At 43.3% G+C, this 22,149-nt stretch overlaps 1 protein-coding gene across 2 annotated transcripts in view; it reads right to left on the bottom strand.

The window, feature by feature from the left end:
- Window positions 1-6,135: 6,135 nt before the first annotated feature.
- IGSF5 (immunoglobulin superfamily member 5) overlaps window positions 6,136-22,149 on the bottom strand; it is a 52,581-nt gene continuing 36,567 nt past the window's right edge. For both annotated transcript variants that reach the window (XM_068266030.1, XM_068266031.1), the window contains 5 exons: window positions 17,639-17,767; window positions 16,456-16,480; window positions 14,840-14,943; window positions 11,644-11,708; window positions 6,136-8,953 (listed from right to left, as the gene is read on the bottom strand). In XM_068266030.1, the coding sequence (XP_068122131.1) occupies window positions 8,891-8,953; window positions 11,644-11,708; window positions 14,840-14,943; window positions 16,456-16,480; window positions 17,639-17,767 (386 nt within the window). In that variant the 3' untranslated portion in view covers window positions 6,136-8,890. The remainder of the gene's footprint in view (window positions 8,954-11,643; window positions 11,709-14,839; window positions 14,944-16,455; window positions 16,481-17,638; window positions 17,768-22,149) is intronic.

Raw genomic sequence — 22,149 nt, 5'->3', positions numbered from 1 at the left:
TAGACTTGTGGTGACATTATCTTTCATATTTACCAGCTTTCTTGTTTCCGTGTAAAATCCTCCAGCATTGTCCGTAGAGCTTTATGCTGCATTTTAATACAATTCTGCAGCTGTAGAGCATCATTCTTCAGACATGACCTTTCCTTGCTTTGTGGTCGGCTAGGAGGAGGAAGTGGCCACAGATACACCACAGAGGATTTATTTGCCCGGCTCCTCTCTGGTTATTTTGAATTACTGGAAAATCATTAGTTCAACGTGCGGACCGTATTTTATGAGGGCCATAAATGTCATGTTGATGTCAATGTCTTCTTTATGTTTATGAAAAGTTGATTTATTATCCATATAAACCGTTTTATAGATCTTCTGATAAGAGCAACTGTTAACTTTCATTGACTAAAAGAGAAACAGTCATTATAATTAGGATGATGAGAAAATATGAATATTTTTGCCTAACTATTATAAGGGATAAATCTAAAAGTGCATACACCCACAATAATGAAACCGTCTTCCTAATGGTGCGTAGGTCGTGCCACCAAAATAGCTCTGACCCAATAAGGCATGGCATTCATAAAAAAATCTTCTTGGAAAATACTTCTGCAATGGAATCAGAATCAAAATCGGTTTTATTCGCCAAGTGTGACCGGGTTGTACCCGGGAATAGATCAGCAGTTCTAAGCTGTCTTCCTCCTCCCTATCCCTGTCCTCCTAGTATTAGATGGTACCAACAATGACATGATTCATATCATGGAACGAAGCAGGACCAACTGTGAACACACTTCCCAAATGACTTTGAAGCACACCTAAAAATAAACATATTACATATTACATAGTACTTACCCCCTGCAGATACTTTTTCCCATCTTCATTCACCTTCCTTTGTCCCACTGGGCTTTGGCTCTGCTCCAAAATCTCCATCTTTAAAATGGTGTCAACCCCAGAAGACATTCTGGGTCAACAATTCTTCTGTGCCCAATGTGGATGCGCAGGAATTAGGGGTAACATGGGAGAAAACTTAGTGGGGCAGCGAAGGGGTGTGAACGAGGCAGGGTAGGGATGGGCTAATGCCACAAAACCAGCCACTTCATCTTTCAAAGTTTGATTTTCTCGGAAAGTCATATTTTTCGGCTGAAGTTAACATGGACAATGGATATTGTACTTGCATTCCTAACATACCTCTGTGCTTGGTTTGCCTACTTGTGTCTGGATCAGGTAATGTTTAAACTAATCCATTGGGTAGGGAAGAGGAACAGACGTTTGCCTTCTTGTTTTTCGTAGCATTTTAGTAAGGAGGTTTTTTGGTCCTTTGTAGCCCCTAACACACTGCTAGGAGTTCTGGTTCACCATGAGCTTGCTGTGCAATCTGTAACTCTAAACCTAGGGAGGAGGAAGTAGAGAAATGTGAGGAAGCTGCAGGCTGTGAGTAGTAGTAAGTACCTGGCCACCAGTGATGCGCTGGAATATAAGGTCTTCCATCCAGTCACGCGTTTCTTAGCATGCATGGCATGGGCCGCACACTTGCCCCTGCTGCGCTCCCGTTCCCAGAAACGTTCAGGGTGAATGCGCAGCCGAGCTGCATATGTATAGAAGAATGCGCATGACCAGATTACTGAGGAGATAATAAGTGAACAGTGTGGCCTGAGAGGACGGTGAGGGAGCCCACACACCTCATGGGGCTGGAGGAAGCCCCAGGTAAGTATAAATACACCCATTATTGCCATCTCTGGTTTCCTTTAATGGAATATTTAGCTACCTTACCTTAGCTAGCTAGAGTACGTTGTCTATTTTGGGATTATGTATATTAGAATTGATGTGCTCAGAAGGACGGCCATTGATAGTTAATACATTCCCAGTAAAACATTCATTTAATGATGATTAAAGGGCTCTGCTTGAAAAGGTCAAAGACATCAAGGTGATTAAATAACAATTTCTGAAAAAGAAATATGTTCAATAACAAAGTATTGGCTTTGCCTGACGGCTCTCCGATTTGCAGATTAATAGATTTCTGGGCTGCAGGTCTGTCATGTTCATCTGATTACCGCTTGCTGTATAGTCTGATCACATACTGTAAAAGAAAACTCTGTTTCAGGCACAGTTGTTCCCAGACGTCGGTGGTGGCACAGAGCTTGTGTTTATTTGTGAACAAGGTCCTTTAATAGCTGATGTCACATAAGTATCTCCAGCTGTTTCCTGGAGCACATTCTTTGCATTTGAAGTATTTAATTGTTCAGATCATTACATTGTGGCAAATAGAATTCACTTATTAGACCCGATCCAATTCACTTTTTTACTAGGTGATATCTTCACATTATAAATAAAATGCCTTTTAACTAGTTGTTGCTGCAGGGGCAGTATATCTACCCCCGCAGGACTGCATGTAAAGTCCCAGGGGCGTAGATACTCGCTACCGGTACATGTCAGATTGGTGAATGGGAATATATGTTCCCAAAGCCAATCTAAGTATCCGATTCATGAATAAACAGGGTTGTAACCAACAGCACTGATTTATCATTAGAAGTATGTAAAAAGAAAATAAACTTCTCCTGTTGTTTTTGCTTAGCCTTAGAATGCATGCACATTCTAAGGCAGGCGACATCTTGTGACCAAAAATAATATTGCAGGTACAAAAAAACAAAAATGTGAACCAAATTTAAAGCCTGTAAAAATGAGGGCATATTTTTGTTATTTTTGCAAATTAGGGATTGCAGGGTACAAAGAGGACACCAAAACACAAAATGGAAAAAATATACCTTTATTTCCAAATAAAATATTGTCGCCATACAGTGTGCTAGGTGCATCATTTAAATGTTGTAATAACTGAGACAAATTGGCAAATACAATGTGTGGGGTTTATCTACAGTCACATGAGAATTAATATTTTTTTATTAGTATTCCTGTTAAAATACATATAGGATAAAATAATTATTTGCAAAAAGTATCGCCCAAAGAAAGCCCAATTTGTGGTAAAATAAACGATGTACAGAATATTTAGGTGTAATAATTTAGTGATAAAGTTATTAGCGAATGAATGGGAGGAGCGCTAAAGTGTGAAAATTGTCTGGTCCATAAGGTTAAATAACCTGTAGTGGTCTAGTAGTTACGCCACCAACAGGCAAGAACATACACAGAATAATTTTGACAGTACTTTTTCACCTACTGTACGTTTTTGTATGTTTTCAGTTGCAGTGCGCTGAAAAGTTATTTAAACTGAAGCTGAAAATTATCTCCTAGGAAAAAACTCAGGAGAAAAAGTTAATTGCATATGGGCCAAAGTGACTTGAATAAGGGCTTTTGATGCACAAATACTTAGAGGAAATAAGATTTTTTTTTAGCAAATGTTATATTTATTACATTAAAAATAAACATGGATTTAGTGTAAACAGAAAGTGGCTATAAAGTCAAATTAAGTATTCACATCTGGATAGAAATTTGTACCTGTGTTTATATGGAATACAGCTTAATCAGTTTGCTGTTTTGTTATTTGGAGCAAGGTGTACTTTAACATGACACCGAGCACACCACAAATAATTAGTGAGTTAGTGCCTGTAGTCTTATAAAGAGTGTTACCTATGGCAGGTAGCAGTATATTGTGTGAAGGGCTGTGTACTCTCCTTAGGGATCAATAAGCAGAAAGCTTCTCCTTAACTTATCCTTAGAATGTGCAATGTGTTTTTTTACTTGAGCACAGCTATTTGATAGCAGCTTAAAGCAGGAACTGAATTAAATTTTAAAACAAACTGTTTTACTTACCTGGGGCTTCTGCAAGCCCCCAGCAGCCGTCCTGTCCTGCGCCGGTCCTCCCCGATCCTCCGTTCTCCTGCCGCCAGCTACTTTTGGTTTCAGCGCCGGGCCACTGTGCCTGCGCAACTCTGGCCACGCATATCTTTCTTCGCGTTCCAGTCTGCAATAGCGCTAAGGATACGCCTGGCAGGCTTTAACGCTGCGCAGGCCTCAACTTATAAGTCGAGGAATGAAACGGAGCGGCGGCGTGAGAACGGAGGATCGTGGAGGAGGGGCGCGGGACAGGACGGCTAATGAGTGCTTGCAGAAGCCCCAGGTAGGTGAAACTGTTTTAAAACTAACTTCAGTACTGCTTTAAGTCATTCAAATCTTATATATTTGCATTAAATGGTTTGCCCTAGCCAATAAAATAAAGTCGGCAGGGGTGTATCTGGGTAATATAAAGCCTATGGCAAATACTGCCGGTCAGAGCCCCTGGCCCCTTCCCCTCTGAAAACTGCATCCTTTCTTGCATACATGTGTTATGGTTGCCTGTGTTTTTTGGCTTGGGATATTGCTGAGAGGCCATCTTACCCAGATAACCTAATTAATCAGGTCTGAGTGATGGGGAGGCAAGGGAGAAGGCACGGGGGAGCAGCACCCGGGGCAGGTATGGCGCCCCTGGTGCTGTGGTGCCCATGGCACGAGCCATGCCTGCACCCCTCTAGATACGCCTCTGTATAACCGGTAGGAAAGGGCATTTTATTCTCACCTAATGACAGTCTGGAGCTTTGTTTTCAGTATTACTTTAAGGTTACACATCACTATTGTTCTCTACTGAGTTGTCATATCTTTATTATACTGCAGCAAAGAAAAAAAATACAACTTTTCTTGTACTTTCATGGCAAGACTGTCAGTCCAGTAGGAGGAGCCCTAAAAAAATTGCATTTTTCATTTATAATATTTAAAATTAACTGATTAAAAATACATAAAAACAAAACAACATCCTTCCTTTCACACTAAAGCTAATAAGTAAATAAAAAATAATTTAAACAATCATAATACATTCCCTTTAAAGTTCACACTTTCCTAGCAATAATTGCACATCAGTTGTATTATTTATCAATGTTGGTAATCTAATTTGGCATATTAAATTTGGAGCACACCAATACTGCCTAGCACCACACTTCAGCACCATTTCAGTACCGAACAAGCGGTCAGGGGGAATTCCCTTACTTGCTTTTCATGGCGCATTTCACCCGATTCTGATGCTTTCTCCTTCCTGCTTTGGAAGGTGGAAGCATCGAGGTCACGTGAAACGCATTGTAAAGCAAGTAAGTGACCTCCCTCTAACCCATCCGCTTGTTTGATACTGAAATGGTGCTAAAAGATGAATTGTAACCAAGGATCAAACTTCATCCAAGTCAGTAGCTAATACCCCCTTTTCCAAGAGAAATCTTTACCTTTTCTGGAATAGATCATCATGGGGGTCTGTATGACTGATATTGTGGTGAAACCCCTCCCACAGAGTGATGTCAGGACCATGGTCCTGACAAATTCTTGTCTGTGACCGTTGTTGCACTGTGGGAAAGAACAGATGTATCCAACTACCAAGCAACCAGGCTCTCCCTCTGTGCATATGTATATATAAAAAAACAAAAACCTTTTAGCCTATCGCAATGTTAGTGGGTGTGGTTACATAATGGCAGTTGGTGCTGTCTAGTTTTTTTCTTGTCTGTCAGTAGTAAAGATGATGATGACCTGCAGGATGATTGTAGATCAAACAATATGAACAAATTACATGGCGAATATCAATCATTTCTTGATCTCTCTTCTATTTTTTTACTTCTTACTTTGTAATGTATTGATTTCTTTTTTTCCCCTTAGGCTAGGGCCACACTAGCTCAGGGTGCGGGATGCATCCGCGGTTTGGGCTCCGATTGTCAAAAACCGGAACGCAAACGGATCCGTGCTGCCTTTTTTGCAGCACACGTTCTGGATCCGTTTGCGTGGTTTTTTTTTTTTTTTGCTAGAGGGGGTAGCAGCCAGGACGGGGGGCTGCGGGGAAAGCGGTGGCCAGGGGGGTCACACCCCCCCCCCCTTGCTCACCTGGGTGCCCCCCGTCCCCGCTCCCCCTCCAGCTCGCACATAATGTAATAAATTGTACCTAAGGAGGAAGTTCGGCGAGCCGGGCACTTCCGCCCACACCGCTCGAGTCACTTCCTGCAATGCCGCCCTCTGTATTTCAGTGGCCGAGGGGGAGCGGGGACAGGGGGCACCCAGGTGAGCAAGGGGGGGGGGGGGGGTGACCCCCCTGGCCGCCGCTTTCCCCGCAGCCCCCCGTCCTGGCTGCTACCCCCTCCAGCATGGCGGCCCCATCCTTCACCAAGGGACACTGGAAACTGATCCGTTTCCAGTGTCCCAAAATGTCAGTGAAGAGGGAGGCCCGTTTCTCCATTGATTTTCACTACCCGTACGTGTGTACGGGTCCGTGAAAAATGCTGCAAGTCCGGACTCTGCGTTCCGGGTTTAAAAACGTATTCCGCCGATCGCACGCGGATACGTTTTTAACTTAAGTGTGTACTGTTCCTATTTTTAACATTGGTATCCGTGGCTCAGTTTTTTGTCTGGGACAAAAAACGTAGCTACGGATAAGTTTTTAAAGCAAGTGTGAACTAGCCCTGAGGCCTCGTTCACATCATTTAGCGCAGATGGATGTGCGATCGGAACGCAACGCGTCCGATCGCACGCCATCTGCGCTACTATGCGCTGCGCTGCAGATCCCATTCATTACAATGAATGGTATCTGCGCTGCGATTACCAAAAATGCGTGCAGCACGCGATATCGCAATCGCGCTGCCACGCATATGATGGGAACGGTAGAAGGGCTGTCTATGCTCTTCTACCGTTCTTGCGCGTCGCACACTATACGCGCTGCCAAAATGCGCACAGCAGCGTGTATAGTCTGAACGAGGCCTTACCGCTAAAGTTCCTCTTGAACTGTGGTATTCGGCAGTATTAGAGCATTCCGAATTCGGTATGCTGAATTCAAACACCAACATTATTATTTATCACCATTCTAGTTGAAAAATAGATGTATAAAAATACAGTACAGGCAATAATAAAAATATACATTGGTATAAGTGATACATACATAAATGTATAAAACGGCTCATTGCGGTGGACACATTGAAGCGTTATTATACTCGTAAAGGTTTTACTGCGGCCCGTAAATGGCAGGAATTGTGCTCCTTTAATCTGGAACCGTAGCGGAGTTAATTGAGCAACCAATTATTAGCCGCCGCTGGTGGATGGAGAGAGGCTTGACCTTGGCTTTCCTTGTGATGAAGTCTGAATATTTCACTCTCTAAAAAAAGCCCGCCGGCTCGCTTAAGGATAAGCGCACCTTTCACACAAATTAGGTCTTTTACTATGTCCGGGGATGTGAACCATATTTGTAATTATAACGCTTTATCTTTTCCTCTTTCTCTTTCTGTTTTTTTTTTTTTTTTTGTAATGAAATTCTACTTTTTTAGTATAAAAACTGTCAGTAAGCTCAAACTGCTTTCTGTGCACCTTGGTGACAGTAGCCTAACCTAGGTTCTCTATTTAGGACACTGTGGGCCGTATGGACTAAACTGCTTTAAGCAGAATTATATACAGAAAGTCTTACACATGATGACTAGAGTGCATACCGATTGTATACGATTGTATACGATTGTATGCTTACAAATTTACGCATTGGAAAGGGGAATGTAAGCATAGAAGAGTTCCCGTGGTAGGAATCTAAAGAGGATTAAATGCGTAAAATTTTCTGCATACAGGCATAAGCATCCGCATACACTACGCTTCGCACTACGCGTAATTGCGTATTTTAACGCATATTCTACGGAATGCATACAAAGCGAATATTTTATTTCGAAGCCGTAGTTTGGCGAAGCGTAATTGCGTAAAACTACGTGTAGTTCCAGCGTAGCGAAGTTGGCTGACTACGACCATCCCTACTACAGAAGACTAAAATTAAAGTATTTGCAGATTTTTTAAAATTAGTTGGTCAGTTTACATTGAATTCATGTATGCATGGTGAGAATGGCAATAATGGATGGAAAATGTGCTGGTGGAGAGAGGAAACACTATATACGGTATATATATACACAGTAAACCCCCTTCGAGCTACCAGAAACAAAAGTCACACACACACTCACACACACACGCTCACACACTCACACACACACACACTCACACACACACACACACTCACACACTCACACACACACACACACGTACACACGTGTGTACACACACACACACACACACACACACACACACACTCACACACACACACACACACTCACACACTCACACACTTACACACTCACACACACACACACACTCACACACTCACACACACACTCACACACTCACACACACACACATACACACACACACACACGTACACACACACACACACACACTCACACACTTACACACACACACACACACACACACACACACACACACACACACACACACACACACACACACACACACACACACAAACACACACACTTCCTGTGCATAGTCATGCATCTTTTATCTCAGTGCAAAGCTACCTATGGATCTGCACCTATCCAGTAGCGTAGCTTAGGAGCTCTGGGCCCCAGTGTGAGTTTTACATTGATATAGAGCACCAAAACCTGCTGAGGTCATTCACAGTGTGAGAGAGGTGTAGGCTGGGTAAGAGAACGTCTATTAATGGTTACAACTAATTAAAGCACATATAGAAGTGATCATTACCAGCCTATCACCAATAGAGAGCTAATAAAGCAGTTGAAAGAGGGCCCCTCTGGTCCAGGGGCCCCCAATGCGGTCGCTACCTCTGCATCCTCTATTGCTACGCCACTGCAGCTAACTCATCAATAATGGCTATGGTGAAAAATCTCTGCAGTCTCCAACCTGCAGTATCCATTGTGTTGTGTCTTCGGCTAGAAATGTGGCACATAAGGGTTAATGGGTTTTCTAGGATGTCTTCAGTGAGAGAAGAAAGAATGCTTGGCAAGTATGTAGCAATAAGCTGACTGCACATATCCATAGGTCTGTGAGCCAAGTGGTAGTCAGAGTGTGCTCGCACCATCATCTGTCCTTGACGTGCTTCACAAATGAAGGAATGGCATCAAACATGGGTTACGTGTCTAATTGGCTTTGATGGGTCATACATCCGATTACGTCCCATAACCTGCGGAGAAACAATTCAAACAGATTTCAGAAGATGCATTTCTTCAACATAACATTGTTCCCTGCAACTGTGGCTGTGTCTGTCAGCATTCTATTTTTAGATCCGGGAAGCAGCTCTTGTTTATTTTGAAGCTGAAGGAAAAGGACCTTTATCCAAAACTTATTTGACTCTCCCGTATTGCTTGTACTGAACCTGTTCCATTCAAAAGGCTACTTTCATTTAAAGGACAGCTGAAGTGAGAGGAATATGGAGGATGCCATATTTATTTCCTTTTAAACAATACCAGTTGCCTAGCATCCCTGCTGGTCTATATGGCTGCAGTGCTGTCTGAACACCAGAAACCAGGATGCAGCTAATCTTGTCAGATCTGACAATAATGTCAGAAACACCTGATTTGCACCATGCTTGTTCAGGGGCTATGGCTAAAAGTATTAGTAGCAGTAGATCAGAAGGATAGGCAGGCAACTGGTATTGCTTAAAAGCAAATACATATGGCAGCCTGCATATCCCTCTTGCTACAGTTGTCCTTTAAAGCAAATCTGAAGTGATTTTTAAATAAAAAAACAGATACTTACCTAAGGAGAGGAAAGGCTCTGGGTCCTATTGAACCTTCCCGCTCCTCTCCTGGTCCCCTCGTTCCAGCACTGTCACCCCCGTTCAAATCTCCTGCCGCTGGAGGCTTTGGAAAACTTCAGGAGCCCAAGTGCTCTCAAAGACGGGCGGCTCAGTACTGGGTACACGCAAGTGTGCAAGACTATGCGCATGAGCAGTGCAGAGCCACCAGTCTTCAGCTGAACTTGGGCTCCGGAAGACTTCTGAAGCCTCCTACACATAAAGAGAGCAGAACTTACCCATTGGTTAAAGATTGCTAATGGGGAGCCAGCGGTGGAACGAGGGGACCAGGAGAGGATCAGGAAGGCTCTATAGGGCCGACATCCTTCACCCTCTTTAGCGAAGTATCTGTTTTTTATTTAAAAATCACTTCAAGCTTACTATAAGAGTACTTAAAATCATTGGGAATTATGGTAAAAAAAAAAGCCAGATACTTACCTAAGGAGAGGGGAGGATCTGGGTCCTAATGAGCCATCCCTCTCCTCTCCCGGTGCCCGTTCCAGCGCAGGATACTGCTATCTCCACCGCCGAAGGGAGGCTTCGGAAGTATTTGAGAGCCTGAGTGCTCCCGAAGACGGGTCACTCCAGACTGCGCACATGCGAGTGCCCTCTCTTGTGCATTCGGGCGCACGCAGTATGGAGCCGCCTGTCTTCGGGAGAACTTGGCTCCCGAAGATTTCCGAAGTCCCCTGTGGCGGGGGATTTAAACGGGAAAGCTAGCGCTGCACCGAGGGCACCGAGAGAGAAGAGGGGAGGCTCATTAGAACCCAGAGTCTTCCCTCTACTTAGGTAAGTATCTGCCTTTTCTTTTTAACCACGATTCCCATTGACTTTAAAATAATGTAAAATAAGTCTCTAATCAATAACACAGTACACTTGTCACAGCTATTTCTAGCCTTTCTGTCACCCCAGGCAAAAAGTCCTGTGTCACCCCTGCCCCCCCCCCTCTTCAGCGGGGCTTCATTTAGGGGTGGGGCTAAATCCAATGAAATGTCACCCCCCCCCCCCCCCTTTATCCCCCCAGGACCAATATCACTCAAGGCAATGGCCTGTAGTGCCTTTGGTTAAAAACTGACCTGGATTTTGCCAGTGTTCTTGTCACACAAATTAGCCAGAAGCAACCTTTACAATATACTCAGTTTTCAGAGGTGTTAACCTTTTCTGCTCTTGTGTCAGACTTTTTTCAACATTGCCATTTATTTTCCTGCATGGCTCCTATGTCAGAGTTAGTCCGGTACAGCGCCATCCTTTACAATTTAGGCTATAGTGGCACCCAGTATATCATTTGGGTTCCATAGGCGCAGAGTATAAACTATATTTTCCGGACCTCAAATAGCAGCAGAGGGACGGCACAGATATCAGCGTAGGTGAAGTTAGCGGCAGCAGGGTTAAGTGGAAGTTAGTGATAGGAGTAGATAAGTAGTAGGTTAAGTGATAGAAGTATACTGTATAGGTGGTAGGTTAGTGATAGGAGTAGATAGGTGTAAATTTGGGCTTTATGCTAGGTACCCATGATGCAATTTTCTGACAGATTTACTATCAGATTGATTATTTCCAACATGTCCGATCTGATTTTCGATCGATTTTTTGAATGATTTTCTGTTCACTTCTTGGAAAAAATAGTTTGAAAAATCAATTGGAAATCAGATCAGACATGTTGGAAATCAGACATGTTGGAAATAATCGATGTGACAGTAAATCTGTCAGAAAATTGCATTGTGTGTACCTAGTATAAAAGACAAGATTTATCCAAAAGATTCATTGTAGTAGCAAGGTAAAACTTCAGGGGTTTCTCTTTGCTGTCTGGGCTTCTGCTGGGAAGAATGGATCTCTGGACAGGAAATGGGACTAGATCTTTCGTGAAAGCACAGAGATGATACAAAAAGAAAAAAAAAAAAAATTAAAATGGAGTTAGAAGCTCTGCCAGGTTTATGTTCCAGCTAGATCCATGTGGATTAATTTCCCACAATTCCATGACAAAGTAAATTGTATTACTATTATTGTTTTTATTCCAACTATTGATACTACTATACTACTAAATTGTCATTGCTGTAACTGTAGCACAAGATCTGTGTTACCTGTGCATTAGAGGTTTGTGAGGTAGCATCAGAATAGGCAGAGTCACTGCGATTTGTTCGAAAACCTGATCAAAGGACAACAGAGATTACAGCTTTACTTATGTTATCATATTATAAATTTAGCTTTTTTATTAGAATATTAAGCTTTTTCCACAGTCCTTTAAAACAAAGATATCACTTCCTGCCCATGAGAAGATAGCAGTATACTGAACCCACCACATTCTTCTTAGCTAGATGAGAATTACTGTATATAATGTATAAGTCTAGAAATGTAGGTCTGAATCACTTCATAAAAGTATAGGGGTTGACGCAACATTGAGCACACTGATGTGTGTACTAATAGTGGCATTCCCATTTGCAGCAATTTACCCTGTGGTAAGTGATACTTTGAGGAAAGGAAATGCCAAGAAAACATCGGTCTGAAAGTCCTGGCCACAACAGTTAGGTAACAAGAAAAAGGGCATGGGGGAAATACTGGGCTGCATAAAAGGGAGTGAATAATTGCTGCACATGGGGGCTTGGAGGAGTTATTGGCTGCACTTAAAGAGGAACTATCGCGAAAATCTTAAAATGTAAAACACATACATAAAAGAAGTATGTTTCTTCCTGAGTAAAATGAGCCATAAATTACTTCTCTCCTATATTGCTGCATTTACACTAAGTAGTAGAAATCTGACATTACCGACAGGTTTTGGGCTAGTCCATCTCTCCATAGGGGATTCTCAGCATGGCCATTATTGTTTATAAAGACACTCTCTGAAAAAGATTTATACAAATATGATGGCCAGCCTCCCTGCTCACCATACACTTTTTGGGCAGTGGGACGGAGCAACTGCCATTCACTAAGTGCATTCTGAAAATAAAGAAATCCCTGTGAACTCCCCCATGAGGAGATGGGCTGGTCCAAAACCTGTCGGTTCTGTCAGATTTCTACTACCTATTGTAAGTGACAGCAACATAGGAGAAAAGCAATTTATGGCTCATTTTACTCTGAAAGAAACCTATTTCTTAATTGTATATGTTTACGTATAGTTTAAATTTTAAGATTTTCTCGACAGAGGTCCTTTAAGGGACAGAAGGTGTTAATAGCTGCCATTAACTTTGCTGGGTAGACTTATACTTGAGTCGATACAAAATTCCAGCTTAAGAGGGTTGAATATTGGAGTCGACTTATACACGAGGTTGACTTGTATTCGAGTATATACGGTAGTAACTTTTTTATAGCAATACAACCAGACACCAGGAGTCACTGTACACAATTCTACTAGGCCAATTTTGAGCTAGCAATTGCCTTAAAATGTGCAAAAAATATCCAAGCATTAAAAAGGAACTTTAATCAAAATAACAAAATAAATAAAATTGCTTATTTGTTTTTACAATATTCACTTGTAAATTATTTAGTCAGTGTTTGCCTATCGTAACATATTTCCTCTCCCTGATCTGCTTTCTGAAATCAATCACAGACGGCAACATCTTTAGTCCTGGCAAGTGATCTCTACGTAATGTTCAGTTACTGAGCATTCCGAAGCCAGTACAGAAACATAGCTGGTCTCCCAGAATGCTTGGGAGGCTGTAATTCTGCATGATAAACAGCCTATTCTAAGCCTCAGTGGGAGGGCAGGGCTACGCACTAGCATACAGAAATGTGTAGCTATAGGAACTGTTCCCAGGGTCGGATTTGTACTCTTTACCGCCCAAGGCCACTGTCACCAGCTGCCTCCCTTCAGTATAGGTAGCGAAATGACCCCTCCCCCCTTCCCTCTGGTATAGCTAACCTGATGACATCCCCCAGTATAGGTAGCCAAATGACCCCACCCCCCTTTCCCTACAGTATAGGTAGCCAGATGCCTCCCTTAATCCTCCCCCCACCTTTCAGTATAGGTAGGCAGCTCGCCTTCACACTGCAGCAGCCATCAGTGTCACTAATTTCTCCACTCGTCTCAAGTGCATAGGCTTCCTCTTCCTTTCCTCAGCTAGCAGTAGAGTACAGTCAGGTGCTTGCCTGATCTCCCTGCATTGCAGCTTACAAATGCTGCACCAGTTTAGCCTGCTGCTTTGGTGCCCTTGCTCCTGTGGTGCCCTAGGCCATGGCCTAGGTAACCTTGGCCTAAATTCGGCCCTGAGTGTTCCTGATGCTGAAATAGGATATTTAACATAAAATTGGGTTTACAGTTGCTCTTAAAGAAAAACCGTGACCAAGAATTGAACTTCATTCCAGTCAGTAGCTGATACCCCCTTTTGCATAAGAAATCTATTCCTTTTCACAAACGGATCATCAGGGGGTGCTGTATGGCTGATATAGTGGTGAAACCCCTCCCACAAGAAACTCTGAGGACCGTGGTACTCCTAGCAGTTTCCTGCCTGTGAACCTTGTTGCATTGTGGGAAATAGCTGTTTATAGCTGTTTCCAACTGCCAAAACAGCAAGCAGCTACATCACCTGCCAACAGTAAAAATGTCACAGGAAAAATGTCAGAATGTAAATCAGGGATTTAAAAGATTTTTACAATGGGAAAACACTGACTAAATCATTTATACATAATTATTGTAAAAATGAAACACTTTTTAAGTACATTATTTTCACTGGAGTTCTTCTTTAAAAAAAATTCTTTTTAGTGGTACCTCACTCTTTCGTACCAATCCAATTGCTTATTTGATTGAAATATCACAAATAAGGACAAATTTGATGAAAAAGACTTTCACTTGCTACATGTAGATGAGAAGACATCTTGCTCATCTCTTAATAAACCTTTATGGTAGAGATGAGTTTCACCTTTAATTTTAAGTGCTACCTGCTTTTTAGCTTATTACAATCTCTTTTTTTGTTGCTGTGGTTGTAAATAGAGAATTGAAAGACAAAAAGAAAAAAAACAGCATGCTCTTCCCTCCCCTTCAAGGTTCTATAAGCCCTCTAGGCAGTTCCAGCCCTCATGGTTCTTATTATTTGTGCACCTTGCAAGTGGGGCTGATTGTGCACTGTACACAGTAGCTCCAAACACAAGGCGCCGAAGGACACAGTACCAATTACCAGCAGAGACACTGAGCTAACCCACGCACCCATCGTATAGGTGCTAAGGCGGGTGTCTTTATAACAAAGAGAAATGTGTCAACTTCCTTATAAAGTTGCCCCTTGGTTTCATTTCAGGGCTGTCTAAACTATCAAATCCTATAAATATGACAAACCGGCATTTCCTTACTTGGTGCCGCTGATACCGGCTCCGGTGTATATCCATAATTTCGCTGTCCAAGGCCGGCTCTGTCGATGGTTTTGAGGTTATTTGCATCCTGCTGTTTGTGTCTCCTAGAAGAGGGTGAGTACATATATTATATTATTAGTATAATGCATTCACATAGCACTTATGCAGTTTCTGCATTGCTTTACAGGAGACGTCAAACAAGTTACATCACTGTCTGTCCCTCAACAGCGATGTAAGGTACAAAAACATGTCTTCAGGCAGTGCTCAATATCCAGTGAGCAGCCCTACTGATCTAAACATCATTTTAAAGGTCTTAGTCTAGGCTTATGTTTTTTTTTATGAATATTTGATATACATCATACTTTGCAATGTACAATGCAGTGTTATAGCTAGGTCTCCCAGTGTGGGTAAGAAATTGGGACGTTTCAAGCCCTCTATATATAAAATATTGATATGGAGCACCAAAATCTACCAAGGTGTGTGAGAGAGGGGTAAGCAAAATAGAGGTAGTTGTCATGGGTTAAAGAACCAGTAATCAAGAAGGTATGAGTGGGTTTGTGAATCCATGATTTCCTCCTCACAGCACACTGGTGCCTCTAGCCATGCCAAGCAGGGGAAGGGAGGAAATGACGGTTGAATTGGCTAGGGAATGGGACAGTCAGCATACTTGTGGTACAATTTGGCAGGCAAACCCACAGACCTGCATTCATGTTGAGATGCCCAGGTTCATGGGTTTGGCTAAGGGCAGAGTTTTTGGGCACCAGAACTTTTTGTGCCTACAAGGACCCAAGATGCTAATACAGCCCTGACTATCAGACCCTGCTCCGGGGACAGATATGCTCTCCATTCAACCCCCCCCCCCCCCTTCCTTCCAACTCCAGTGCTCCATATCAGCTGCTGGACGTGGCTGTACTGACAAAGTGAGGGGGTGATGGCCAGGTGTGTTGCATTCCTATACTACGTCGTCTCTACACTGTTCCCCAAGCCTGGAGCCTCTCAGCATTGGTTCAAATCTCTGCTGTTTAGTAAGCCAGCACCTATTCAATGAGGAGACCTTGGGCAAGACTCTCTAACTCTGCTTCTGCCTATAGATCGTCTCCTAGTGGCTGTGGCTCTTGCATTTTGAGTGTGCTAAGAGGAAAGCACAATATAAATGTTCTGTGTCTTCTCTTGTCATTGGCCAAGGCCGGGTGTCACGTAGATGTTTAAGAAGAGGTTGGCATCTGCCTCTTAAATGCATCCATGGTGCACTGTGTGGCATAGACCACATTGATTAAAGCCTGATCGTTCCTGGCGTACTCAGCATATAACAGTATTAATTTCGGTAGAAATCTGAAATAAAGGAACCTGTAGTATGGCATCCAGAGACAAGTGCAGCAGTTTTTATTGCTCTCAGCCTTTATAAATCCCTCCGGTGACACATCAGAGGGAAATCTGCGGGCAGCCGTGATTCTTCCCACCAGTGTCACATTACTGGCAGAGATGGTGACAACAGAACACTCAGCGATGAGGTATTCCCTGCACTCAGGGTGATATAGCCATATTTATTATACAAATGTGAATTACAGCAGTGGCAATATTTACTGTTCCCAGCAGGAGGATGATAGGTGGCTTACCATGTATCACTTTGATAGCCGGTCTCTGCAAGGAAACAAAACCAGATGTCAGCATGGCAGGAAAAATATGGATATTATCACAAATCTGCTAACAAAGCAATATGGTGGGCGATGGATAAAAACTACCCTGATAGTACCAGAGCCCGGAGGATGCACACATTGCAAGAGTCTGGTCTACTGGTCAATTCCAGTGTAAACTGAGAATAAAAGTACAACTCCAGACATTATATTAGTTTTGTGCAGTTGTCACCAGGGCCAGTTCTACACTATTTGCCATCTGAAGCAGATTTTTTAATTTTTGCTGCCGCCCCCTTGCAGGGCTTGGGGTGACACCCACAAAGCAGAAGTAGGGAGGAGGGCCGACATCATTCCTCCCTCCCTCTCCATGGGCCCCCTCCGGTGTCCCCTTGCAGAGCTGGTGCAGTGGTGTGTTTTTTGTAAATCTCTCACCTGTCTACTATACTTCTCGGCAGCCAGTTCCTCCCTACTTCCTGTTTCCCTGCATGACACGTAAGGAAACAGGAAGTAGAGAGGAGCCGACTGCAGAGAAGCATGGACCCGTCACATGGACAGGTGAGACATTTACAAAAACGCACTGCTGTGCCAGCTCTGCAAGGGTACAAAGGAGAGGGCTCATGAAGAGGGAGGAGTGATGTCGGCCCTCTTCCCCACTTCTGCTGGGCGAGTGTCACGCCTTCCAAGTCTGCACCCCCGCTCGTGACACCACTGTCCTGGCACCACCCCCAGGTAATCTACCGCCTGAATCAGGTGCTTCAGGCTGTCATGTTAAGTCCGTCCCTGGCTGTCACTGACACAGTTTTAGTTGTATGGAAGCTTTATGTTCATCTCATCTTTCCCAGTAATTTTTTTACAGGTCTCTTAACCAGCATGCACTGATAAACGGAATTACCGTACTGCCTCTCTCTCCTGTACCAACACCCCAACCAACTTGCCTGAAGTTACAGGAAGCATCCTGTCATTGATGTTCCTCACTAAGGGTCTTCTACTTGGGTCCATCACAGAGATCTACTCCACCAAGAGATCTATCACTGTTTTTTTGTCACTGAGTGATCTCTTACTGACCTATCACTGAGGGGTTCGTCACTGAGAGTTTGTCATGACCAGTTCTCATAATGGCAATAATTTTCTAACAAGGACTAGACTCCTCCACTCCCATTCCTACCTCTCTTCTTCTGCTTCTTCTTGCAGCAGATCACAATAACTGCGATAATGATGGCCAGGAGGAGAAGACCTCCCAGCGATGAAAAGACTGCGATGAGGATGATGTCTGTTTGGCTCAGGGAAGAGCCCCCTGGGGAAAAAAAAACAAAAAACAGAAATCACGCATATAAATAATAGTGTTCATATTTGCTGCAATCTGATTGGTCACAATCTTGTTGCAACATTTTGTTTGGATCTTTGAAAAATCAGTTCATGCAAAGGTATGTTTCGATTTTTGAAATGGGACAGGCTAGAAAATATCCATTATCCTGAATAGCATGTTAAATTATAGGTTTTTAACAATGCCAGCTAGGGCGGCCATAATATTGTTAGTTAGGCGGGGATCTTTAATGTTAGGAATGTGTTACAGGGGGTTTAGGCTTGGGTTGGGCTTCCGTAGAGGGAGGGTAATGCGTGAAAGCAGGTTTAGGTTAGGTCATAGTAAAATATCAGTAAAGATTACCAATATTTTACTATCCTAATTAAGTAGTAGAATAATGGTAACTTTACTGGTTTTCTACTGGCGGCTATCTCCGGCACCCTGAAATTCTCCTAGCTGCTTGTTCTGTAGAAGGACTCAGGGGCGTAACAATAGACCCTGCACGGAATGCAGCTAAAGGGGGGCCCAGAAGCAGCAGTGTGCCCCACGGGGGGGGGGGGGGGAGAAGTTTCTTTACCCTGTCCTGAGACACTGACAACTAAGGGCATGGAGAGAAAAAGCGTTCTCTTTTTCTTTTGCAGACAAAGATTTTTAGACAATTCCTATTAAGTGTGCAGCAGGGTCTTGTGTGCAGCGCCCAGCCCCCAACCTCTCTAGCCCTCCCCAAGTTCTATGTACTGTAGTGATGCTGGAGGAGTCTGCAGAGCCAGTTCAGCTCCATCAGAGAGAGATGTACAGAGTGAGTGTAATAAGCTGAGGCTGGGAGCACACTCGTCTGTTGGTTTTCTGTATGCGTTTTCTGTACACAATGTGTGTGAGGAGGGGGAAGGGAGCCCCATCCAAAGATTCGCAGTGTAGCCCAGTGATTTGTAGTTACACCCGGAAGGACTGTTTAATGCAGCCTATACACTATGTGTGCTGGACACTAGCACTGCTCTTCCTGTACTCTACTGTGCTGGCAGGTTTCCCCACTTCTTGTTCCTGTAAACCCCTCTGATGCTGCTCATCTCCGTCATAATGTTTTTGTTACGTGTGTGTTATCTGTAGTGCAGAATTCACTTTCTACATACTGGACCTGGGGTCTGAGCAGCCCGTTTTTCCTGCACTGTCGGTGGACGGAGTTTGTGAGCGGAGTTCCACCTATATCAAGTTATCTGCAGATCAGGTTTGGCTCCAGAGGCTTCCCTCTACCGAAGTAAGTATCTAACTTTTGCCCCCCCCCCCCCCCCCTCAAAGTTACAGGTTTTCTTTAAGGCTAGTTTCACACTGGGGCATTGTGTTGCACACCCTGTACAAACAGGATTGCAATGGGGGGAAAAGCATTGTGTGTGCCATGGGACACATACAGATCATAAAAATGATGCTTCTATCTATAGTTACAGTTATGCACAGCATGCCTTGCGTTATTCCAGCGGATTCCGCCGCACCGCACTGCTAATGCTCTGATGTGATCGTACCATTACAGTATTCATGTGCGTTTATATTTTCCATTGCGATGTATCAGTGTAAAAGTAGCCTCATAAAATTAAACTAAGAACAATGAAAACTTAAACTAGGATTCATACAGCAGATAGACTTATTTATCTAGTCATGCTTATTTGTTTTAAAGTGAACTTGAACCGAGTAAAAATATTTAAAATAAACACATGATGTACCCTTAATTGAATATGACATACCGTACTTACCTTGTCGTCAGTTCCTCTCAGAAGCTCACCATTTTCTTCTAACAATGATTCCTTCCAGTACTGACAAGATTTTTGTCAGAACTGAAATATATCAGTTGCTGTGAGTTATAACTCAAAGAACAACTTATGAGCAAGGTAATGTCCATGTTTCCCTATGGCTCATGTGGGCGATTTACAGTTTAACAGCGTGCTGACCTGGATGCTGTTATGGGGTAATGGGCATTTTCAAAATGAGGGCGGAGAATTCAGTCAATAACAGTGGACAAACAGGACGCAGGATAGGAGAAAAAGGTTGATGAGTAGGCTACATGGGAGGTAAGTATGACGTGTGTATGTTTATTTTGACTTTTCATTTTCAGTTTAGGTTTGCTTTAATGATTTATCACATTAACATGCAATTGCCACCAATGAACTTTTTCCAGCCTGTCTGATTGTATTCTTGGAAATTCGATCTAAAAAAAGAAAAGCAATCTACAACAGATGAAAATTTTGCTTTGAAGAATCAAGGTTATTTTTTTACCATAGATGTGATAAACGTATCTAAATAATCCAATGATTTTAAGGATCGTATTTCAGCATGATGATATTTTTGAATGTAATTTCAGCTGTAACTTTAATTAATTAGAAAAAAACAACAACCAGTGGTTGGTCTGTGGATTAAATATAGCAACCCATTGTGAAAGCTCCAGCTAAAATAATAATTAATCCTCAGATGAAATAGGTGCATAAAAAAAGGAAGCCAGGAAAAAAGGGGCCGGCTGGATAACGAATTGGAGCTAATGAAATTGGTTAACGATATACCGACGGGAGTTGATAACAAAAATATATTAAAGTTAAAAGTCTTAATGTAATTCAACAATACAGCTTAACCAAACCCTGCTCTCACACAGAACCCTCCCCTGGTGGTGCCTAAAACTAACCACTCCCCTAGTGGTGCCTAACCCTAACCCCCCTTCCCCCGTGGTGCCTAACCCTAACCCCCTCAGTAGTGCCTAACCCTAACCACCCCCCTGGTGGTGCCTAACCCTAACCAATTCCCCAGTGTTGCCTACCCCTAACCGCCCCCCGGGTGGTGCCTAACCATAACCACTCCCCCTGTAGAAACACCCTTTTACACATAGAAACAATAATATCTTCGATAACGTAAAATCTGTAAATGCAAACTAAATGATATGACAGAAACTATAATGTTGCAAGCTTCTATAACGATAACTTATTTCAAAAACTTTAATGTTGTAATGTTGTTAACGATATTTATCAGGCACCCATTTTTCTGCTTTGGGCACCGTAGTAACTATCAATGCATTAAGTTTATGGCGGCGTCCTTTTCGTCCGCCCTCAGCCGATGCCCTTTTTACCCGCTACCGATGAAATGCAGCATTTGTGGAATATCTTGAAATATCTTGTTTGCCAAAAGGTTTGTAATACTGTCCAGCCAATCTTGTGATTCAGACAGTCCAGCCAGAAAGCACAGCCAACAATAGCATGCTAGTGCCCTCCCCTTTCTCTTTATTGGAGTTGAGCAACACAGCCTGGAAAAGCCACACCCCAAGCCTGCAGATTGGTCACTGTGGAGAAGTTGCACAATGATGGGTAAGCATTCAGCTTCATATTTTTGCTATGCAGTAGCACCCGATTGGCTGTTAGTGCAGCCCTCTCCTCCCAGAGTACAGATTACATGAATGAGATAAAGGTCTGTCAGATAAATATACTGACATAAATATGCCAAAATCAATATTGTCCCCCCATTTGTGTTCTGCTTCCCCGTGTGTGATCCTTTGCCCTCGTGAATAAGTATCAGAAGCGGCAGCATGGCTCACCTTATCCACAGCTCCAGTGTGATCACACACCTCTCCTTCACTGTTTCCCTAGTGCCGGCTTCTGCTGATGATGCGATCAGCAGAAGCCAGCACTAGGGGAGCCATGAGGGAGAGGAAAGGTCTGTAGTTGCTGCTGGATCAGGTGAGTCGTGCTGCCACTTCTGATAGTTATTAACGGGGGCAGAGGAGGACAAACAGAGGGACAGGAGGGGACACATGGGGGGGCAGAAAGGCACACAGGAGGACATATGGAGTGCACAGGAGGACAGCTGTAAAGATACAGTGTGAAAGTGATGAATGGGTTGCAGCATAAATCCATCAATACCAGATCCTGATAGTCACCAGTCAGTGGCCCATAATTAGTAGCCTGCATTAGACATCCAGCCTATCAGAACATCTACATACTCAGGCGACGTTAACATTAGCAAACGCGGACGGACATGCATTCGGAACGCAACGCATGCGAACACACGTCATCCGCGTTTGTATGCGTTGCGTGGCTGATCCCATTCACTGAAGTGAATGGGTCAGCCGCGCAATTCTGCTAAAAATGCGTGCAGCATGCGTTACCGTACCGCACTGGTCCGGAACGCATGCAGTGTGAACATCAGACAGTGCAGTCTATGCACTGCCTGATGTGGTGCGTGTCAGCCTCCTGCACGCGTTCCCGAAACGTGGATGGAAAGGCTTGCAGTGTGAACGAGGCCTCATTCTGGGTAAATCAGAAGGCAGAAGATCATCAAGAAGATACATAGGTTTTTGGTCAATCATTTAGAAGGCAGAGGATCACCAAGATAGATTTTTGATT

The sequence above is a fragment of the Hyperolius riggenbachi genome, chromosome 2 (assembly GCF_040937935.1).
Source record: "Hyperolius riggenbachi isolate aHypRig1 chromosome 2, aHypRig1.pri, whole genome shotgun sequence".
Lineage (NCBI taxonomy): Eukaryota > Metazoa > Chordata > Amphibia > Anura > Hyperoliidae > Hyperolius > Hyperolius riggenbachi.
Note: the sequence above shows the minus strand (reverse complement) of the source record. Positions and strands in the feature narration are given on the sequence as shown.